Source organism: Haematobia irritans, chromosome 3 (assembly GCF_050003625.1).
Source record: "Haematobia irritans isolate KBUSLIRL chromosome 3, ASM5000362v1, whole genome shotgun sequence".
NCBI lineage: Eukaryota > Metazoa > Arthropoda > Insecta > Diptera > Muscidae > Haematobia > Haematobia irritans.
Genome location: NC_134399.1, coordinates 110,608,153 through 110,626,612, shown reverse-complemented (window position 1 = coordinate 110,626,612; position 18,460 = coordinate 110,608,153). Strand labels below are relative to the sequence as shown.

Below are 18,460 nucleotides of genomic sequence, written 5' to 3'. Positions count from 1 at the left end.
TACATTGCTCAATTAGCCTTATGAAAGATGAAAAGATGTGGGAAAAACAGAAACTTTGCGGTAAATCCATAAACAAATACACAACACCGTCACGAAACATAATCGAAAAATAAGTTCAAGCAACAGAACTTCAAACAAAAGGATTTTGAATGAACAAGGGAGCTGTTTGCCGGCAATGAATGAACTGTTTACTTACCTCTTTCCACAGCCTCGGAGAAAGCCTGCCGTATTGTGGCCATATTAAAGGCCGGATTGAATCTGCAATTAGCAATGAGGTGTCCGGGTGAGTCAAAGAAGGGTTAAGGACGCGTAGCCAAAACGAAAAATCATAGCCATGTGACAACATGAAAAGAGGGGTAAAAATTGTATACATTAGTAGGTTTTGGAATAGTATGATGAATAATGAAATAAACAATGGTAAAAACAATTTTGTTGACAATAATAATAATAATTTTCTACACAATCAGAAATATCACTCAAAATTTTCAAAATTACAATTTTAATTGAAGTTGAAAAAAATATCACCAAAATATTTCCAATTATTCCAATATCCAATTAGTTTTTTAGTTAATTGATTGGTACATTCAGTTATGCGATTGAAACAGTTAATTGAATCAATTAATTTCGCGATTGTATTCAACAAATATGTTTTTCTGTACACAGAAAAAAATATCACCAAAATATTTCCAATTAAAAAGTTAATTGAAGTTGAAAATTTTTTCAATTAATAAATTAATTGATACAATTAACTTTTTAATCAAGATAGAAACATTATGTTAATTAAGTCAATGATTACAATTTTTAAAATATTTAATTAAAAAAATTAATTGATACAATTAACATTTTAATCAAATTCGGAAGTCTGTTAAAAAAGTGATGATCATTTTTTAAGTTTTAATTAAAAATGTATTTCAAACAATCAATTGTTAATCCATATAGAAACTCTAAGCCCATTCAAACATTGAAAATAGTTCGTCTTTTTAATTAAAAAATTGAGTTTTGCAATCAGCATCAATTAAATTTTTAATTGAATCAATTACAAAATTAATTGAAATCAATTAATTTTTTAATCAAGAATTTTTTCTATGCTCAATTAAAAATGTGAATTAAAAATGTGATCGTTTTCGTGATTGAAGACATTTCAATTAAAAAATTAATTGGATAAATTGATTTCGTGATTCGATCAGAAAAACAATTTTTTGTGTGTATAGTTAATAAAATAACAACTTTCAGAAACATTAGATGCAGTAAAGAATTCTTCATTTTTGTTGAAAACCAGAAAGCAGTAAATGTCTACTCTATAAAAACTACTAAGAAAGCTATAATGTGGGCCTATTTGTTATTTGGCCTGTAAAACAATACATTTCTTAGACTAAAGATTTTACTAAATTTTGTACACAGCAAAAATATTACCAAAATGTTTTCAATTAAAATTTAAAAATTTTCAAATAAAAATTTAATTGACTCAACGAATTTTTTAATTAAAACAAAAATCAATCATAAATTGTATCAATTTTTTAATTGACATCGGTGTTTAAAGTCTTCATTGCTGTGATTCTGCCACAGTGGTCGGGTTTAGATTTTTAAAATTTATCTTTAGTTAAAATTTTTTTTCGAATTTGAAATGGATTCGAAATATAGCGATTATATATTGTGATAACACACTATGAGGTCTATATGTGGTACCAGTTCCATTCCACCACAGTGAGCCGCTTTAATTGATACAATTAAATTTTTAATCAAACTCGGAAGACTAAGTCAGTTAAAAAGGTAATGAAAATTTTTTAATTTTTAATTAAAAAATTATTTTAAACAATCAATCTTTTCATCAAACTAAAAACACAAAGTCAGTTAAGAAAGTAATTGAAAATATTTACGTTTTAAAATAAAAACAAGTATATACAGCACTATGTTGGGCCGGCCCGAATCTTAAATACCCACCACCATGAACCAAATATTAGGGTTTCCTTTGAAATTTCAGGAGGGCTTGAGGACTTGAGGACACTTCCCGAAGATAAATTTAAAGATTTCACCTATGAGGACTATATCAGATTCTGGATTTATAAGAACCATTTTTGTTTGAGTTTTAGAAGAATCATTAACATCTCTTGTAAGTGTGCAAGAAAATTATAAAATAACGTCTTGGTTTGAAATCTTAATTCTGTAGAAGTAAAATCTTGAAATTTTACATTGTGTTTCAAGCAATTTTCATGATCAGTGCGCCTTCTACACCCTCAAGAAGTGAATCGGTCTATATGGAGGCATTACCAAATGGACCGATAAAAACTTAATCCGATACACGTTTTTTTTTTGTTTTTGAGCCAAAAATACCAGAATATTTACAATTTCAGGCAAATCAGATAAAAACTAAGGTTTCTTAAAACCCAAGGAGTTAAATCGGGAGATCGTTCTTATGGGGGCTATACTAAAATATGGACCGATACTCACCGTTTTCGGCACACCTCTTTATGACCCGAAAATACCTCTAGATTTCAAATACGATAAAAACTTCGGATTCTAGAAGCCCAAGAAGTAAAATCGGGAAATCGGTCTATATGGGGGCTACACTAAAATATGGACCGATACTCACCATTTTCGGCACACCTCTTTATGGTACTAAAATACCTCTAGATTTCCAATTTGAGACAAATTGGATAAAAACTACGGTTTCTATAAGCCCAAGACCCCAAATCGGGAGGTCGTTTTATATGGGGACCATACCAAAACATGGACCGATACTCACAATTTTTGGCACACGTATTTGTGGTCCTACAATACCTCTAGATTTCCAATTTCAGGTAAATTGAATAAAAACTGCGGTTTCTATAAGCCCAAGAAGTAAAATCGGGAGATCGGTCTATATGGGGGCTATACCAAAATATGGACCGATACTCACAATTTTTGGCACACGTATTTGCGGTCCTACAATAACTCTAGATTTCCAATTTTAGGTAAATTGAATAAAAACTGCGGTTTCTATAAGCCCAAGAAGTAAAATCGGGAGATCGGTCTATATGGGGGCTATACCAAAACATGGACCGATACTCACCATTTTTGGCACACTTCTTTATGGTCATAAAATACCTCTAGATTTCAAATTTCAGGCAAATTGGATAAAAACTACGATTTCTATAAGCCCAAGACCCCAAATCGGGAGGTCGGTTTATATGGGGACTATATCAAAACCTGGACCGATATAGCCCATCTTCGAACTTGACCTGCCTGCAGACAAAAGACGAGTTTGTGCAAAATTTCAGCACGATTGCTTCATTATTGAAGACTGTAGCGTGATTACAACAGACAGACGGACATCGTTATATCGTCTTAGAATTTCTCCCTGATCAAGAATATATATACTTTATATAGTCGGAAATCGATATTTCGATGTGTTACAAACGGAATGACAATCTTATTGTACTCCCGTCACCATTCTATGGTGGTGGGTATAAAAATTAAAATCTGTTTACAAATTGCATAAACTGGTTTCATTCTACTCGTGGAGGGTTATATCCTCAAGTACTTGGTATATCTCCCATGCTTTTTTATGGCCAAATTGGGCCAAAAAATTAAATCTGCCTTCTCTGATGCTCACGCCCACACACGACAGAGAAATCTTATTCACGCACGATATTGTTCGATAGAACTCACACTCACGAAAAGAAAATTTGTACTCACGCATGAAAATATCGTGACTCACGAAAAATACCGTAACTCACGAAAAATATCGTGACTCACGAAAAATGTCGTGACTCACGAATAATTTTATGAGTATTTTACCTTAGCGACGTGTCTGAAAACATGAGCATGATTAAAATCGAGAGCGTTATTGCATTCTTAACATCCCAGGTGTCGCTAAAATTGTAAATAAATTCAACTCGTAAGCGTTTTATGTCCGAGGGCGGGATTATTTTCGTGAGCGTATTTTTCCTAATTTCATTATTCACGCACACTCACGAAGAAATTATATTCGTGACTGACGCACACTCACGAAGTTGTCAACAGCGTAACTCACGACTCACGCGTGAGTCACGAAAATTTTCGTGAGTCACGACAACTTCGTGTCACGTGCACACCTCTATTGTACACCCAATCTTACTCTAATATTTAGTTCTCCTACGTACATAACTGAGCTATATTTATTATTTAGCTAAGCTGTTGTACCAACTGAATATAGCTCGGTGTATGTCTCCGCTAAGATAAAGATAACTTTACTTGCGCTAAATTTTATGTTGATTGGACTAAAATTGTGACCAAAGCTTTGATTATAAAATTGTGTCTACAGGCGGATATCGCTACATCGACTCTGGAAGTGCTCCTGAGCCTATTTGCCAAAGCTCTATCTCGTCTCCTTGAGGGGTTTGCAAACAAATACACTAACTAATAAGGGCACGTCCACACAGTTGTGCAGGGTATAAAGATTACTAAATAATATTCAAAATCGACATTAAATAAAGTCAAATCGACTAATCGAATTTAAATGTTGAGCAAATTAATTAATCGATTTTAAATGCTGAACAATATTTACTGAAAATTGAATGTGCTGCAACTGCTTTTTATGCACAACAACGAGAAGTCGGAAGTTGACAATATCTATTTAATAAGCACAAAAGCGTGATTTTGAGACTTCAATAACAACTGTTTCAGTGTATTTGCAATGGTGAAAGTTCAAAATTAAATGGTTCTCCGAAATGAAATCACGAAATAATAATTATCGCAAACGTCTTAATAATTGGTCAATTGATATTTCAAATCGTTCGTTATAAAAACATTATGTATTCTATTTGATTGATTATTTTGGTTTACGTCCCAAAGTTTAAGTAATCTAATTACCTGAATACTATGATTTATTGTGCGTACGCTATATGTGTTTTATTAAACCATATCAACTTAATGTGAAGATAACACAACTTTTAATTAAACCATAAAGAATCGCCGAAAAGCTTTTCGACGGTGGAAAAACTGTCAAGGTTAGTGTGTGTGTTGTGATTTTTCTCCCAATGATTTTATAGTTTACCATCTGCTACCATAATGGTCTAGATAGTATCGAATTTGAATTTAATAAAAATGTAACATTTTCTGCATTGATTTGGCGTAAATTTTCTTAATTTCGTAAACTGCAGTTAGAAAGTACACCAGGGCATTAAATTTTCTTGGTTTTACCACGTTTATGGAAATCTCAACGTGTGAAATACAATTTAGTTCAATTTTTGCACGAGTTAGTTCATTTTTCCTATAAAACTGTTTACTTTTTTTTGGCGCAAACTACTTCCGAAAAAACTACTTCCAAAACTGGGCGGTTTAAAACCATAACATTTTGATATATGTTTTTTGTGTTTGTTTGTTTATTTTATTATTTTTGGTTATATTTTAATTATATATATTGTACACTGAAAAAACAGTGAACCCACCAGGAAAGATAACTTTCGATTAATGTTAGAAAATTTGGAACTTTTTAGAAAATTTTAACTAAACGGTATTACAAGCGCTGGCATCACTCCGATATGGCAAAAATAAGTAAATATTTTTCGACAAATTCAAGAAAATTTATTAGACATAACTAAATTTTTCAAGTAGTTAAAGAAAATTTTGTAGTTTTAAGAGAAATCTTGGAGTTCAAAATTGCAAGAATGTCTTTAGTGACATACGAAGTTCACGATGGACACATTTTTGGTAAAATTTACAAATTTAAAGAAATAATGAACTATTTTGTAAGAAATACGAAATTAGGAAATCTTTATGCTTTATTTGCGTATAACTTTTTCCCGTTTTTTTAGTTCATTTAACTAACATACGCAAAAAATTATTTGACCAAAATAAACTTTTTCCAAACATAATGATTCTATGAACTAATATAAAGTTAATATGGCTTTAGTAAAATAGAGAGTTCACTTTTTTTTGAGTGTATATAAATTATAAACAGATGATCGGACAAAGAGACGAACATCTCTAAATCGACTCAAAATTTTATTCTAGGGCGATCGGTTTACTAACTTGCGCTAAATTTTATGTCTCTGAATTGTCCTTTTTGTCAACATTTTATTTCTATAGAAAATTTTGTCAAAATTTTAATTCTATAGAATATTTTCTGAAATATTTATATCTATAGAAATTTTATCAAAATTTTGTCAAAATTTTATTTCTATACAAAATTTTTTCAAAATTTCATTTCTATAGAAAATTTTGTCGACGTTTTATTTCTATAGAAAATTTTTCAAAATTTTATTTCCATACAAAATTTTGTCAAAACTTTATTTCTATAGAAAATTTTGTCAAAATTTTATTTCTATAGAAATTTTTGTCAAAATTTTATTTCTATAGAAATTTTTGTCAAAATTTTATTTCTATAAAAATTTTGACAAAATTTTATTTCTATAGAAAATTTTGTCAAAATTTTATTTCTTGGAAAATTTTGTCAAAATTTTATTTCTGTAGAAAATTTTGTCAAAATTTTATTTCTATAGAAAATATTGTCAAAACTTTATTTCTACAGAAAATGTTGACAAAATTTTATTTCTATAGAAAATTCTACAAAATTTTATCTCTATAGAAAATTTTGTCAAACTTTTATTTCAATAAAAAATTTTGTCAAAATTTTATTTCTATAGAAAATCTTTTTCAAAATTTTATTTCTATAGAAAATTTTGTTAAAAATTTTATTTCTATTGAAAATTTTGTAAAAATTTCATTTCTATAAAAAATTTTATCAAAATTTTATTTCTATAGAAAAAGTTGTCAAAATTTTATTTCTATAGAAAATTTTTTCAAAATTTTATTTCTATAGAAAATTTTATCAAAATTTTATTTCTATAGAAAAAGTTGTCAAAATTTTAATTCTATTGAAAATTTTGTCAAAACTTTATTTCAATAGGAAATTTTGTCAAAATTTTATTTCTATGAAAATTTTATTTCAATAGAAAATTTAATCAAAATTGTATTTCTATACAAAAAGTTGTCAAAATTTTATTTCTCTAGAAAATTTTTTCAAAATTTTATTTCTATAGAAAATTTTGCCAAAATTTTATTTCTATAGAAAATTTTGTCAAAATTTTATTTCTATAGAAAAATTTTATAAAAATTTTATTTCTATAGAAAAAGTTGTCAAAATTTTATTTCTATAGAAAATTTTGTCAAAATTTTATTTCTATAGAAGATTTTTCAAAATTTTATTTCCATACAAAATTTTGTCAAAACTTTATTTCTATAGAAAATTTTGTCAAAATTTTATTTCTATAGAAATTTTTGTCAAAATTTTATTTCTATAGAAATTTTTGTCAAAATTTTATTTCTATAAAAATTTTGACAAAATTTTATTTCTATAGAAAATTTTGTCAAAATTTTATTTCTATAGAAAATTTTGTCAAAATTTTATTTCTATAGAAAATTTTATCAAAATTTTATTTCTATAGCAAATTTTTTTTTTCAAAATTTTATTTCTATAGAAAATTATGTCAAAATTTTATTTCTATAGAAAATTTTGTCAAAATTTTATTTCTATAGAAAATTTTGCCAAAATTTTATTTCTATAGAAAATTTTGTCAAAATTTTATTTCTATAGAAAAATTTTATAAAAATTTTATTTCTATAGAAAAAGTTGTCAAAATTTTATTTCTATAGAAAATTTTGTCAAAATTTTATTTCTATAGAAAATTTTGTCAAAATTTTATTTCTATAGAAAATTTTGTCAAAATTTTATTTCTATAGAAAATTTTGTCAAAATTTTATTTCTATAGAAAATTTTGTTAAAATTTTATTTCTATAGAAAATTGTTTTCAAAATTTTATTTCTATAGAAATTTGTTTTCTATAGAAAATTTTGTCAAAATTTTATTTCTTAGAAAATGTTCTCATAATTTTATTGCTATAGAAATTTTTTTTCAAAATTTTTTTTCTATAGAAAATTTTGTCTAAATTTTATTTCTATAGAAAATTTTGTCAAAATTTTATTTCTATAGAAAATTTTGTCAAAATAAAAAATATATACACAAAGCAAAAGTCAAATTAGTATAAACATCAACAAATCGTCAATATTTAAACGATTTACAATATATTCCCAGGTCCCTTCCGATTAAAATTGTGACTTCCAGTTGTTTAAGAAAAAACATTGTTGCAAATTTGGGCCTTACAAATTGTAATGGAAGATCGTTTATATCTAAATATAATTCAACCCTGAAAAAATACTAACTACCAAATAATAGGTTACTATTGGAAATCTTGTTTACGTTCGCAACAAATGTGTGGGATACGTGGTAGTACTCATGAAAATCTCATGCATGGTGACTTAAACCGGCCATTGATGGTAAGCAGTTGTTCACCTCAACTTTTTACCCAGTTTTTGCTGGGAATATAGCTCATCTTCGAAGTAGATCAAATTGAAGACAAAATTCAATCAATTAGAATTTCGCCGTAATCAAGAATAGATTATATGGTCGGAAATCAACGTTGTAATGGTTAGAAACGGAATGACATAGATATTTTAGTCTCCTACGTTTACAGGTTGAATTTATTACATAATAGTGTTCTAATTTGCACCTGTTGAGAATAAACCTGTTGAATTCATTTATTTTGACCACAAATATATGAATCTATTTTAGATGTATTTATTAATAATTTATCATTATTTGTTTCTATACAATTTATATACATAAAGAAAATTAAATAATTAGAACATTACCCATGCTCGGAATTCATGTTGAGCTGCTGCTTGTTTCTTTACAATTCTTATTTGCAATCCAATTCTGATGATGGAACTTACGAACAGCAATACTGATAAATCGGCAAAGACGACGACCACAATGTAGATGACGATGATTAAATTAACAATGAACGCGAATGGTTGGCCGGTTGGTTGATCGGTGTTTATTGCTAAAATGATTCACTTTGAACTATTTACGTTTAGGTGGTTTTGCCACTTTCCAGGCGGCTTGAATTCTGATTTTGTTTTTGTTAGATTTGTTTTAATTTTGTTATTTATTTGTAATGCTTCTCTGTGTAACGAGGTGCAGCAATAACAGCAACAATAATGAGTAGTAGTACACATAAGCCTTTCTAAATTATCGGGAGCTGCACACCAACAACTGAGTAAAGCAAAAACACAAATATCAAAATTGATTCGAGATGATATTCGATGCGATTTGAGGCAAATAGGGTATGTTTGTTCCAAAACTGATTGTATTAGTAATATTTTTGTGATTGAATATTATGCCACACATTCAAATGATTTTTCCAACATTTAATTAATAATTTATATCATTAATTAAATTTTTAATTTAAACATTTTGCAACAGTACATTTTCATTTTCATAGAGATACAGATTAATTTAAATATTAGACTCTCAACCTATATATACATAATCAAAACAAAAAAAAACATGCCTTAGGGTTGACCTGCAATATGGACAGAACTCTAAACGAAATTTAATACTTCAACTTCCACGAAAACTACGAAGACGAAATATCATAAACACTTTTTTGTATTGATAAGAAACATTTCGGAAATTACAATATGAGCCGTGACCTAAAGGAAATGAAATATGCCAACATTGCACCAATCTGCAGAGAAAAAATCTTATTAGCCAAATTCGCCACCTTAAGTCCATTTTAATCCACTTTGGAACAATAGGTACCAATATGAAGTATCATCGATGCTGCTTGTGCACACAGATCCAATCACGAATATGCATTTTGGTTGACCGAAATCAAGGTAACATTTACAGTGTAAGGTGTAGTAAACTTGGATATTGCCATTCGATAAGCATTTATCTGTAAATTTCCAAATTAATTGAAATGGGCTATATTTAAATTCCATGCACTTTATAAATGTTTCTTAATAGCATATGGAATTTTATATTTTATATCCAAAGTACTTTTGCATTGAATGTTTGGCAAATACCTCTAATGGATATCTAATCAATAAAATCATCTTATCCTCATCAAAGTCTTGGATATAATTTGAAAATTTGTGGCCTTTGTGTGCATACTATATGTCATGATTGTACATATATACACTCACTCATTCATGGCTTAATGATTCTCGTTTGTGGCTAATGGAAATAAGAACGTTTATTAAAAACCCCTTAATGTATGGCTCGAGCTTCTCGTCAACTTATCATGCACTCGAAACCGATTTTCTTCTTGAGTTGTTAATACTGTATTAACAATTACAACTAATACATTCATAAGGAATATATAGAACAAAAAGTGTAGGCACGCATACGTTTGTAGCCCCAGTATTCAATTCCATGTGAATACTGGTAGAGGTCAAAATATTTGAGACTGTTTTATATTTACATGTTGTTTTATTGGTATTTCTCTTTTTTAGCCATAAGTGTAGAGTACAAGAAAGAAAAGGTGGGACAAAAATACGCGAGACTAAACAAATTAAACTTTAGTAAGTGATAAATTATTCCATACATGTTCGAACACTTTTCATAGCACACATTTTTCCGTTTCCACCCGCGTATTTGTCATCAGTATTATTTACTTATTTAACTCTTCTTCCGCCGTTTATTAGCCGTGATGTGACAATTATTAACTACTGACTTCAGCTACGTCCACCTAAAGATACTCTATCTACTCACTCTCCCGTATTTTCCATTCATATTATGGTCAAAACGATACAACAACAAAACTTTGACAGATACATTTGTGGAGAGTTCTCTCAGAGCAGAATGCACAAGCCATGTTGCCAGACGAAGGAAATATATGCACTCAATGTTATTGGCCAAAACAACCAAAAATAAATGAATAACTAATAAACACAAGGATGGGAATTTTCAAATGCAACATCCAAGTAAGCTCAATTATCGACATAGACTTTTATACCTTTTCAAATTAGGTTATTAAGTAATAATGGGTTTATAGAAAGATTATTGCGAATCTATTTTATATAGCGTGGATACCCAGGGATATTTTCGCTTTCGTTTTCCGGGGAATAAACCTAATCTAACCTAACCTAAGTAAAGAGGGATATATAAAATAATTTGTTTCTTGGTATTTGGCTTAGCTAAAAGAAACTATGAAATAAAATAATTTTAGTAAAAGCTTTCAATTACTTTTAAAATTAGATTCTACTATTTATGGTACCACGTAGTAGTAAGTTATAATCGCGATAATTCCCCAAACCGACATTACGACTAGTAGACTGAGAGAGCCTTTATAGACAACGCGTCAATTTAAGTGTCTGCCTTTTGAAATCTCAACAATTTCTTAAATTGAATTCAAGAGTGTTTCTTTGAATAAAGGTTTGAAACCGTGTTGAATATAAACATTTATTCGTTGTTGTGTTTATTGGGTAAAATTTGTTGCAAAAAATCCCTAATTTTTGTAAATTAGACAAAGTAGTTCTAGGTTGCAGGTTCAGTAGGATCAATATTTCACTAAACCTAGAGACCGGCGGTAAAAATATAACCGCATTTATTGATAGGAACATAGATTTTGTAATTTGGACTCCCCATGTAAGTAAAAACAATTGATTTAATTTTTGTATGCATATAAAGAATGATATTCCCATATATTAAGAGATTAAAGTAGCAGACTGTAATTTCAAGGTCAGTAAGACATTCGTATCATGTGATACAAGAGTTGGTGAGTTTCTCACTTATCGTTGTCTTAAGATAATCGAGTTTCCGTATCCCATACCCATTCCATGTTATGTTCTTGCCTTAGCATTTCCACAGTAAAAAACTGATATTAATGCCTATAATCCACATTTTTTCTTTAAAATTTAAAAATTTAATTTCATTAGTGCAACACTTTTTATTGAGAAATAAAAAAGGTAACGCCCACTAAAAGGATCTAAGCCACCGTTGAGAAAAGGTTTATGATATTCGGACGAAACTGTGATTGAACCCATTACCGGTGGTATGCAAGCAGATGTACTAAACGCGATAGGCTCTTAAGCGTATTATATCGCGTAAATACATTCATTTTTTGTTTAAAAAGGGTAAACGCATAATTGGGATTTTGGACAAGAAACATGAACATAGTAAACTGTAGATTTGATCACGGCACGAGATAATTTTCGTAATAATTCTATTCCAAAAATGGACACATATAATTATAGATTATATTTTCTGCAACTCAGAAACGCATTTGGTATCCGCCCCGGAATTTAATACCGATCATCTGGCATCACCGATTTGCTAAAAAAATATTGTATCGTATCTCTACAGATGACAAACATTAAAATCACAATGTAAACAAGATATGCCCAAAAAAGCAAAGAAATTATTGAAGCCAATGTTATTTTAATTTCAGCAATTAGTCATGATCTTCTATTAAATCATAAGCAACCCTAAAGTAAACAGATTCAATGCAATTCAAACTAAAACTATCTGAACAATGCAATTGGAGACTTGCCTTTACAATTAAGATGACATTGGAGAGGTACAGAACAACATACAAAAAATATAAAGGAAACAATAACAATAGGCAAAGATAAATGGTGGAAAGAAGAACAGTCAAATCAACAAAAAAAAAAAACGACAAAAATTGGTCAAGTGTGAAATAGCATGGTTTATATGTCCTTTGCGCAAGTAAAATTGTATTTTTTAGGCGTATGGAACTTGTAAATTATTTATGTAGCAGATAGGAAATATACAAGTCATTAAACGCGGGGCATTAAATAGATAGCCACACACAGGCTACCCTGAAAACAAGAAACCTTAATTATTTTCGCAAAATTTTATACGACAGGTGTTCAACGAAAAAAAGATGTCTATGTTATGGAATGTATACAGAGGGAATAAATAAAATCCATTAATGTAACAGCAGTTGTTGGTTAGAACGCAAGTAACCCATATAACACGCTACATTTTATCAACATATTTTCTTTACGAGAAAACATTTACTTCACTGATATGGAATTAGAATATTTTGTATTCATATAATCTCCAAATTAATATGAGTATTTCATTACACTTCAGTCAATCATATTTCAGCTTCCGATTTGGTATTTCCCGTCACTTTGCACACAATTCACACTTCGTTTTTGTTACCCGTTTTCTTGTTAGCCAACCTTTTTTAACAACGCGACAATTTCATATACTCCCCCTCTCTTCTTTTTGCCTTGATTCAATCAATTTTCCAATTCGTCACTTTTATCATTTGCGGAGGGTTAAAACATTTTTTCTATGAAAACGCTTGTTTGCATTGGTTTTTACATGAACTGACTTGCACTTTTACATATGTTTTAAACAAAATAAAAGTAAATAAATGGTGCAATTGGGAGTTAAACTTTACGACAATTTTTTCTTAGCAGCACAGTAAAAATCTATGTGTCAAACTGAAAATATGGCCAGATTGATTTGTTTTTGCCGTAGGAAATAACTACGATTAGACAAAACGTACTGTCTTTATCGGAAAGCATGGCGTTACTGGTTTCTATAGCAAATAACGAACAACAGTGTTCAGGGTGCCCAAATTTGCAAAAGCTATAATGAATACCATTGTAAATTTATTGAAAGAAATAAATTAAACTTTATATCACAAAAGGAATGTTCTCTTATGCTTCCTTAGAATTACATAAATAGCATTGTACAATAATGACCTTTTCGTTTCTCATCTTGTTATTACTAAGTTTGTGTTTCACATGTGGAAACTAAAAGTATAAAATAATAAGAGTAACAATACGACTTCCCTTCGCAAACCTAACATAACTCGGAGGAAATGGTCCAATGCATCAATTCGAAAAGTTTTCTTCTTTCAAAACAACATAGCTATACTTAGTTCTATAAAGAAATGCTTGAAGACAGTGATCCAAAGCACTAGGTTTCCTTTCTTCAAAACAATATACAATCGGTTATAACAAACTCTCAGGGACCGGTATGTTAAAAAATTTTTGGTTTTGCTTTTATTTCCATGCCATTAATAACACTAGTTTACAAAACAATTTTTTTTTCATGTACATTTGATGAGATGTGACTTCCCAGCAAAAAAAAATTGGAAGTTCTTCCAAAGGCACAACTTTAAAAGCACTTCCAGAAGATGTACTATCAATGATGTTCTTTATTTTAACTACACAGAAACTTCTTTTCATTCCATTTTTATAACATGCTTTTTTCATATTTTTAATTGGTAATTTTAACTTTTTTTATTTCAAATAGGTCAAAAACAGTTTAAGAATGCATAAAATGATACAAATTATTGAAATTTTGTCGAAAAAAAATGCTAAATCCGATCTGAAAAAATTGTGAATTTTTGAAAATATTTGAAGTCAACGTTTCAGACAAGCGTTAGAATCCATTAAAAATTATAACAAATTATAAAAATTATTTATTTGACAAAATATCACAGAATTTTTTAATTTATATCAGTGCACCGGCTGTTGAAATGGAGGACTTCTGTTCTATGACAAGCTCATGTTAAATTAATCGCTTCTGCGTCAATTTTGCACCACTTCCGGATCCAAAAAGAAAATTTTCATTACTTTTTCGGCGATGCTTTTTTTGCAGGTTTTTTTATGTATTTTGATCTGCTGAATTCGAAAAAAATTTAAAAAAAAATATATGGAACAGTTTTTTAGATATAGTTTTTCACTCTTTTTTCACTAAACAAATTATATCTCGATTAAGAATTGTTCGATTATATCGTTGTTGGTACGTAAATGAAAGGTATTGAGATTACGAATAATCGTGTATAATTGGATCTGTGATAAGGGGTTCAAAAAATATCGATGCAAAAAGGGCAAATTTTCAAAAAAATTGTGTTTTACAATGACTCTGCCGCCAGATAAGTATAAACCATTGAAAAAAAAAAAAAAACAAATATATACGGCAGTAAGTTCGGCCAGGCGGAATCTTATATACCCTCCACCATGGATTGCGTAGAAACTTCTACTAAAGACTGTCATCCACAATAGAATTACTTGGGTTGTGGTAATACTATATATGATTACGGACAGATATGTACCAATTTTGGCATGGTTGTTAAGGACCATATACTAACACCACGTACCAAATTTCAACCGGATCGGATGAATTTTGCTTCTCTAAAAGGCTCCGGAGGTCAAATCTGGAGACCAGATTATTTGGGGGCTATATATAATTATGGACCGATATGGACTAATTTTTGCGTGGTGTTTAGTGTCTATATAGTTACAAAAAACACAAAATTTCAACTGAATCGGATGAAATTTGCTCCTCCAAGTGACTTCAAATCCAAATCTGGGGATCGGTTTATATGGGGGTTATATATGATTATCGACCGATATGGACCAATTTTGGCATAGTTGTTAAAGACCGTATACCAACACCACTTACCAAATTTCAACCAGATCGGATGAATTTTGCTTCTCCAAACGGCTCCGGAGGTCAAATCTGGGGCCCGTTTTATATGGGGGCTACATATATTTATGGACCGATACGGACCAATTTTTGCGTGGTTATTAGAGACTATATAATTACACCACGTACTAAATTTCAACCGGATCGGATGAAATTTGCTCCTCCAAGTGGCTCCGGAGGTCAAATCTGGGGATCGGTTATATGGGGGCTATATATAATTATAGACTGATATGAACCAATTCCTGCATGGTTGTTAGAGACCATATATTAACACCATGTACCAAATTTCAGCAGGATCGGATGAAATTTGCTTCTCTTAGAGGCTCCGCAAGCCAAATCTGGGGATCGATTTCTATGGGGTCTATATATAATTATGGACCGATGTGGACCAATTTTTGCATGGTGATTAGAGACCATATACATACAATATTTTCTAAATTTCAGCCGGATCGGATGAAATTTGGTTTTCTTAGAGGATACGCAAGCCAAATCTGGGGATCGGTTTATATTGGCCGATATGGCCCAATATTTGTACGTTTGTTAGAGACCATATACTAACACCATGTACCAAATTTAAGCAAGATCGGATGAAATATGCTTCATTTAGAGGCTCCGCAAGCCAAATCTGGGGGGTCCCTTTATATGGGGGCTATACGTAAAAGTGGACCGATATGGCCCATTTGCAATACCATCTGACCTACATTAATAACAACTACTTGTGCCAAGTTTTAAGTCGATAGCTTGTTTCGTTCGGAAGTTAGCGTGATTTCAACAGACGGACGGACGGACATGCTTAGATCGACTCAGAATTTCACCATGACCCAGAATATATATACTTTATAGGGTCTTAGAGCAATATTTCGATGTGTTACAAACGGAATGACAAAGTAAATATACCCCCCATCCTATGGTGGAGGGTATAACAAAAAATGTTTATCATCATGTTCGTAAAGATGATACTTTAACATAAGAAATAAGACCAACTAGATGAAAATCGACCGAAAAATGAAAAAGTTATAAGCAATTGATTTGGACTTATATGGTTTCAAAAGCCAGAGTTTTGCCCTGACTTACTTCAAATTTCCTCCAAGTCGCCCGACTAGACCAAATAATATATCACAACCCACACTACATATACCACATATCTTGGCGAGATCTAACCAATATCCTTGTAAAATCGCCACTGCTGAGTAGCAAAAATTGTAAATATTACTCTAATTGTCCTATATCTCGAATACATATGTATCGCCTGAAAAATCATAAATCTCTTTTGTACAATTGCATTAACATTTCTCTCGCTTTATATTTCCCATATTTTTTACTAACATTGTGTTTCATCCTAGGGTGTTAGCCGATTTAAATTTTAATTCTAGAGTTTTTGTAGAAGTACAAAAAATTGTTTCTGGAAATGCAAAGTTTTATATAGCTCCCAGCAAATTTTAAGTAGTTGAGATGGTAACACAAATGTTTGTCTACATAAATAGTGGTGAAGGGTATAATATAGTCGGCTCCGCCCGACTTTAGACTTTACTTACTTGTCTGTTTTTAAAAAGTTTGTAAAAGATTAAATCGATTTTCAAAATCCATTACAAACGTTTTTACTCTTTTAATATGTGTTAAATTGTATACGTTGGTTCCTACTGAGATATCAGTATCAAATATAGACAAATACTTATTTTGAAGATTTTTTTATTTCAAACGTCAATACATAGGAAGCCTAATAAGGCCTATAATACATGTATTGTAAGATTAACTACTACGACTAAGTTGTAGTATAACTAATTTAATGGTAAATTTCTTATCAATGATAAATACATTACAATTAAAACTTGGTCCCCCAACCACAAAGTATTGCAAAATTAAATAATATAAATTTTGGAAGTTTTTTGAAATTAATTTTACTTTGACGAATCTATCATAATTTCTACGTGAATAGCTTTTCTTGTATCGCAAAAGGATAATAAAAATTTGATAAATGTAATATGTGCCCTAAATTTAATTTTATAGAGCCTTGATTTCAAGCTAGGTAGCTGTCTTTTTTTTTAGAAGCCACATCTTTGGCTTGGAATCAATACCTATATCCTTAATGGAAGGTCTAAATCTAGGTCAAAGTGTAGAAAGGAATAATTACATAAATTGCATTGCGAAAACCACAAGAAAAATAATTTTGTTATTAATAAAAAAATACACACATATCAATATTTGCGGCTTGAAGATCGAACAGACCTGTTACAATTTTTATATTTGTCTTACCTTCTATTATTATCCGGTGGTAGTACGCTCCAATCCTGCTCATAGTATGGGTACATTTTGAGTAATGAAACAATTAAGCAACCAACAACACTTTTTTTTTAATTTTTATTATGAACAATTTTCGAAAGAAAAGAATGGTGACCCCTTTTAACACATAATATTTGTATTTAGTATAAATTTTCGTTGTTATTTACACCATATCACACTACCAACACAATAGAGTTTTTTAGGTTTGTATGAAGTATTCTTCTGATAACAATGTGCGTTCTTTTGTTATCTTATTTTCGTCTAAAAACACTTCGTCATTTTCCACTGTTTGATTTTGAATGCAATTTTAAAGAAATTTCTTTTTCATGAATTGTTTCATTTAGCACATGTGCTTTAGAAACGACTTTAATTCTAACTGCTGTTTTAATTTTCAAACCGAATCGCGATCGATTTATATTTGATGAAGAACTTTACGCTCCACGTAACGGAATACCTATGAAATATTTTGAAAAAAAAAAGACTCGCTACGCACGGTTCCTTATCTTTTGGATGTCTAATAATATAGAGCAAGCATTGTGTGGGAAGTGTGAGAGATATATATATAAACGAACACAGTTATATTACGCTACTGGCGAGCTAGTTGCAGCAAGTGGTGATACAGTGCTTACTAAAAAACTGCAATGGACATTTAGAATAGGTTTTTATAAAATTTTTATAATCAACTTTTTATTAATTTCATAATTGATTGCATTAAATTATGGCTTTTATTTATTTATTTTTTGTTTTTTTCTTGACACAAAATTTGAAGTAGCATGGAGAAACTGAGGTGATGTTCGCTTTTCTTGGCTTCAGTGCATCCAGTTATCGTGCTGCTGGTTTTATGCTTTTCAGCATGTTGGTTTTGCTTCGGCTTCAGTGCATCCGCTTATCGTGCTGCTG

General features: G+C 30.1%; 1 protein-coding gene across 7 annotated transcripts in view; it reads right to left on the bottom strand.

Annotated features, from left to right (window-relative positions):
• AP-1gamma (adaptor protein complex 1, gamma subunit) overlaps positions 1 to 18,126 on the bottom strand; it is a 53,523-nt gene extending 35,397 nt beyond the window's left edge. For 2 of the 7 annotated variants that reach the window (XM_075300996.1, XM_075300997.1), the window contains exons 1-2: positions 17,534 to 18,126; positions 197 to 258 (exon numbers count right to left, since the gene is read on the bottom strand). In XM_075300996.1, coding sequence (XP_075157111.1) covers positions 197 to 258; positions 17,534 to 17,589 — 118 coding nt within the window. In that variant the 5' untranslated portion in view covers positions 17,590 to 18,126. Of the gene's footprint in view, positions 1 to 196; positions 259 to 8,670; positions 9,074 to 10,409; positions 10,534 to 12,847; positions 13,280 to 17,533 lie in introns of those variants that run through there. The other 5 variants (XM_075301000.1, XM_075300999.1, XM_075300998.1 and 2 more) reach the window with 5 other exon arrangements.
• Positions 18,127 to 18,460: the final 334 nt, after the last annotated feature.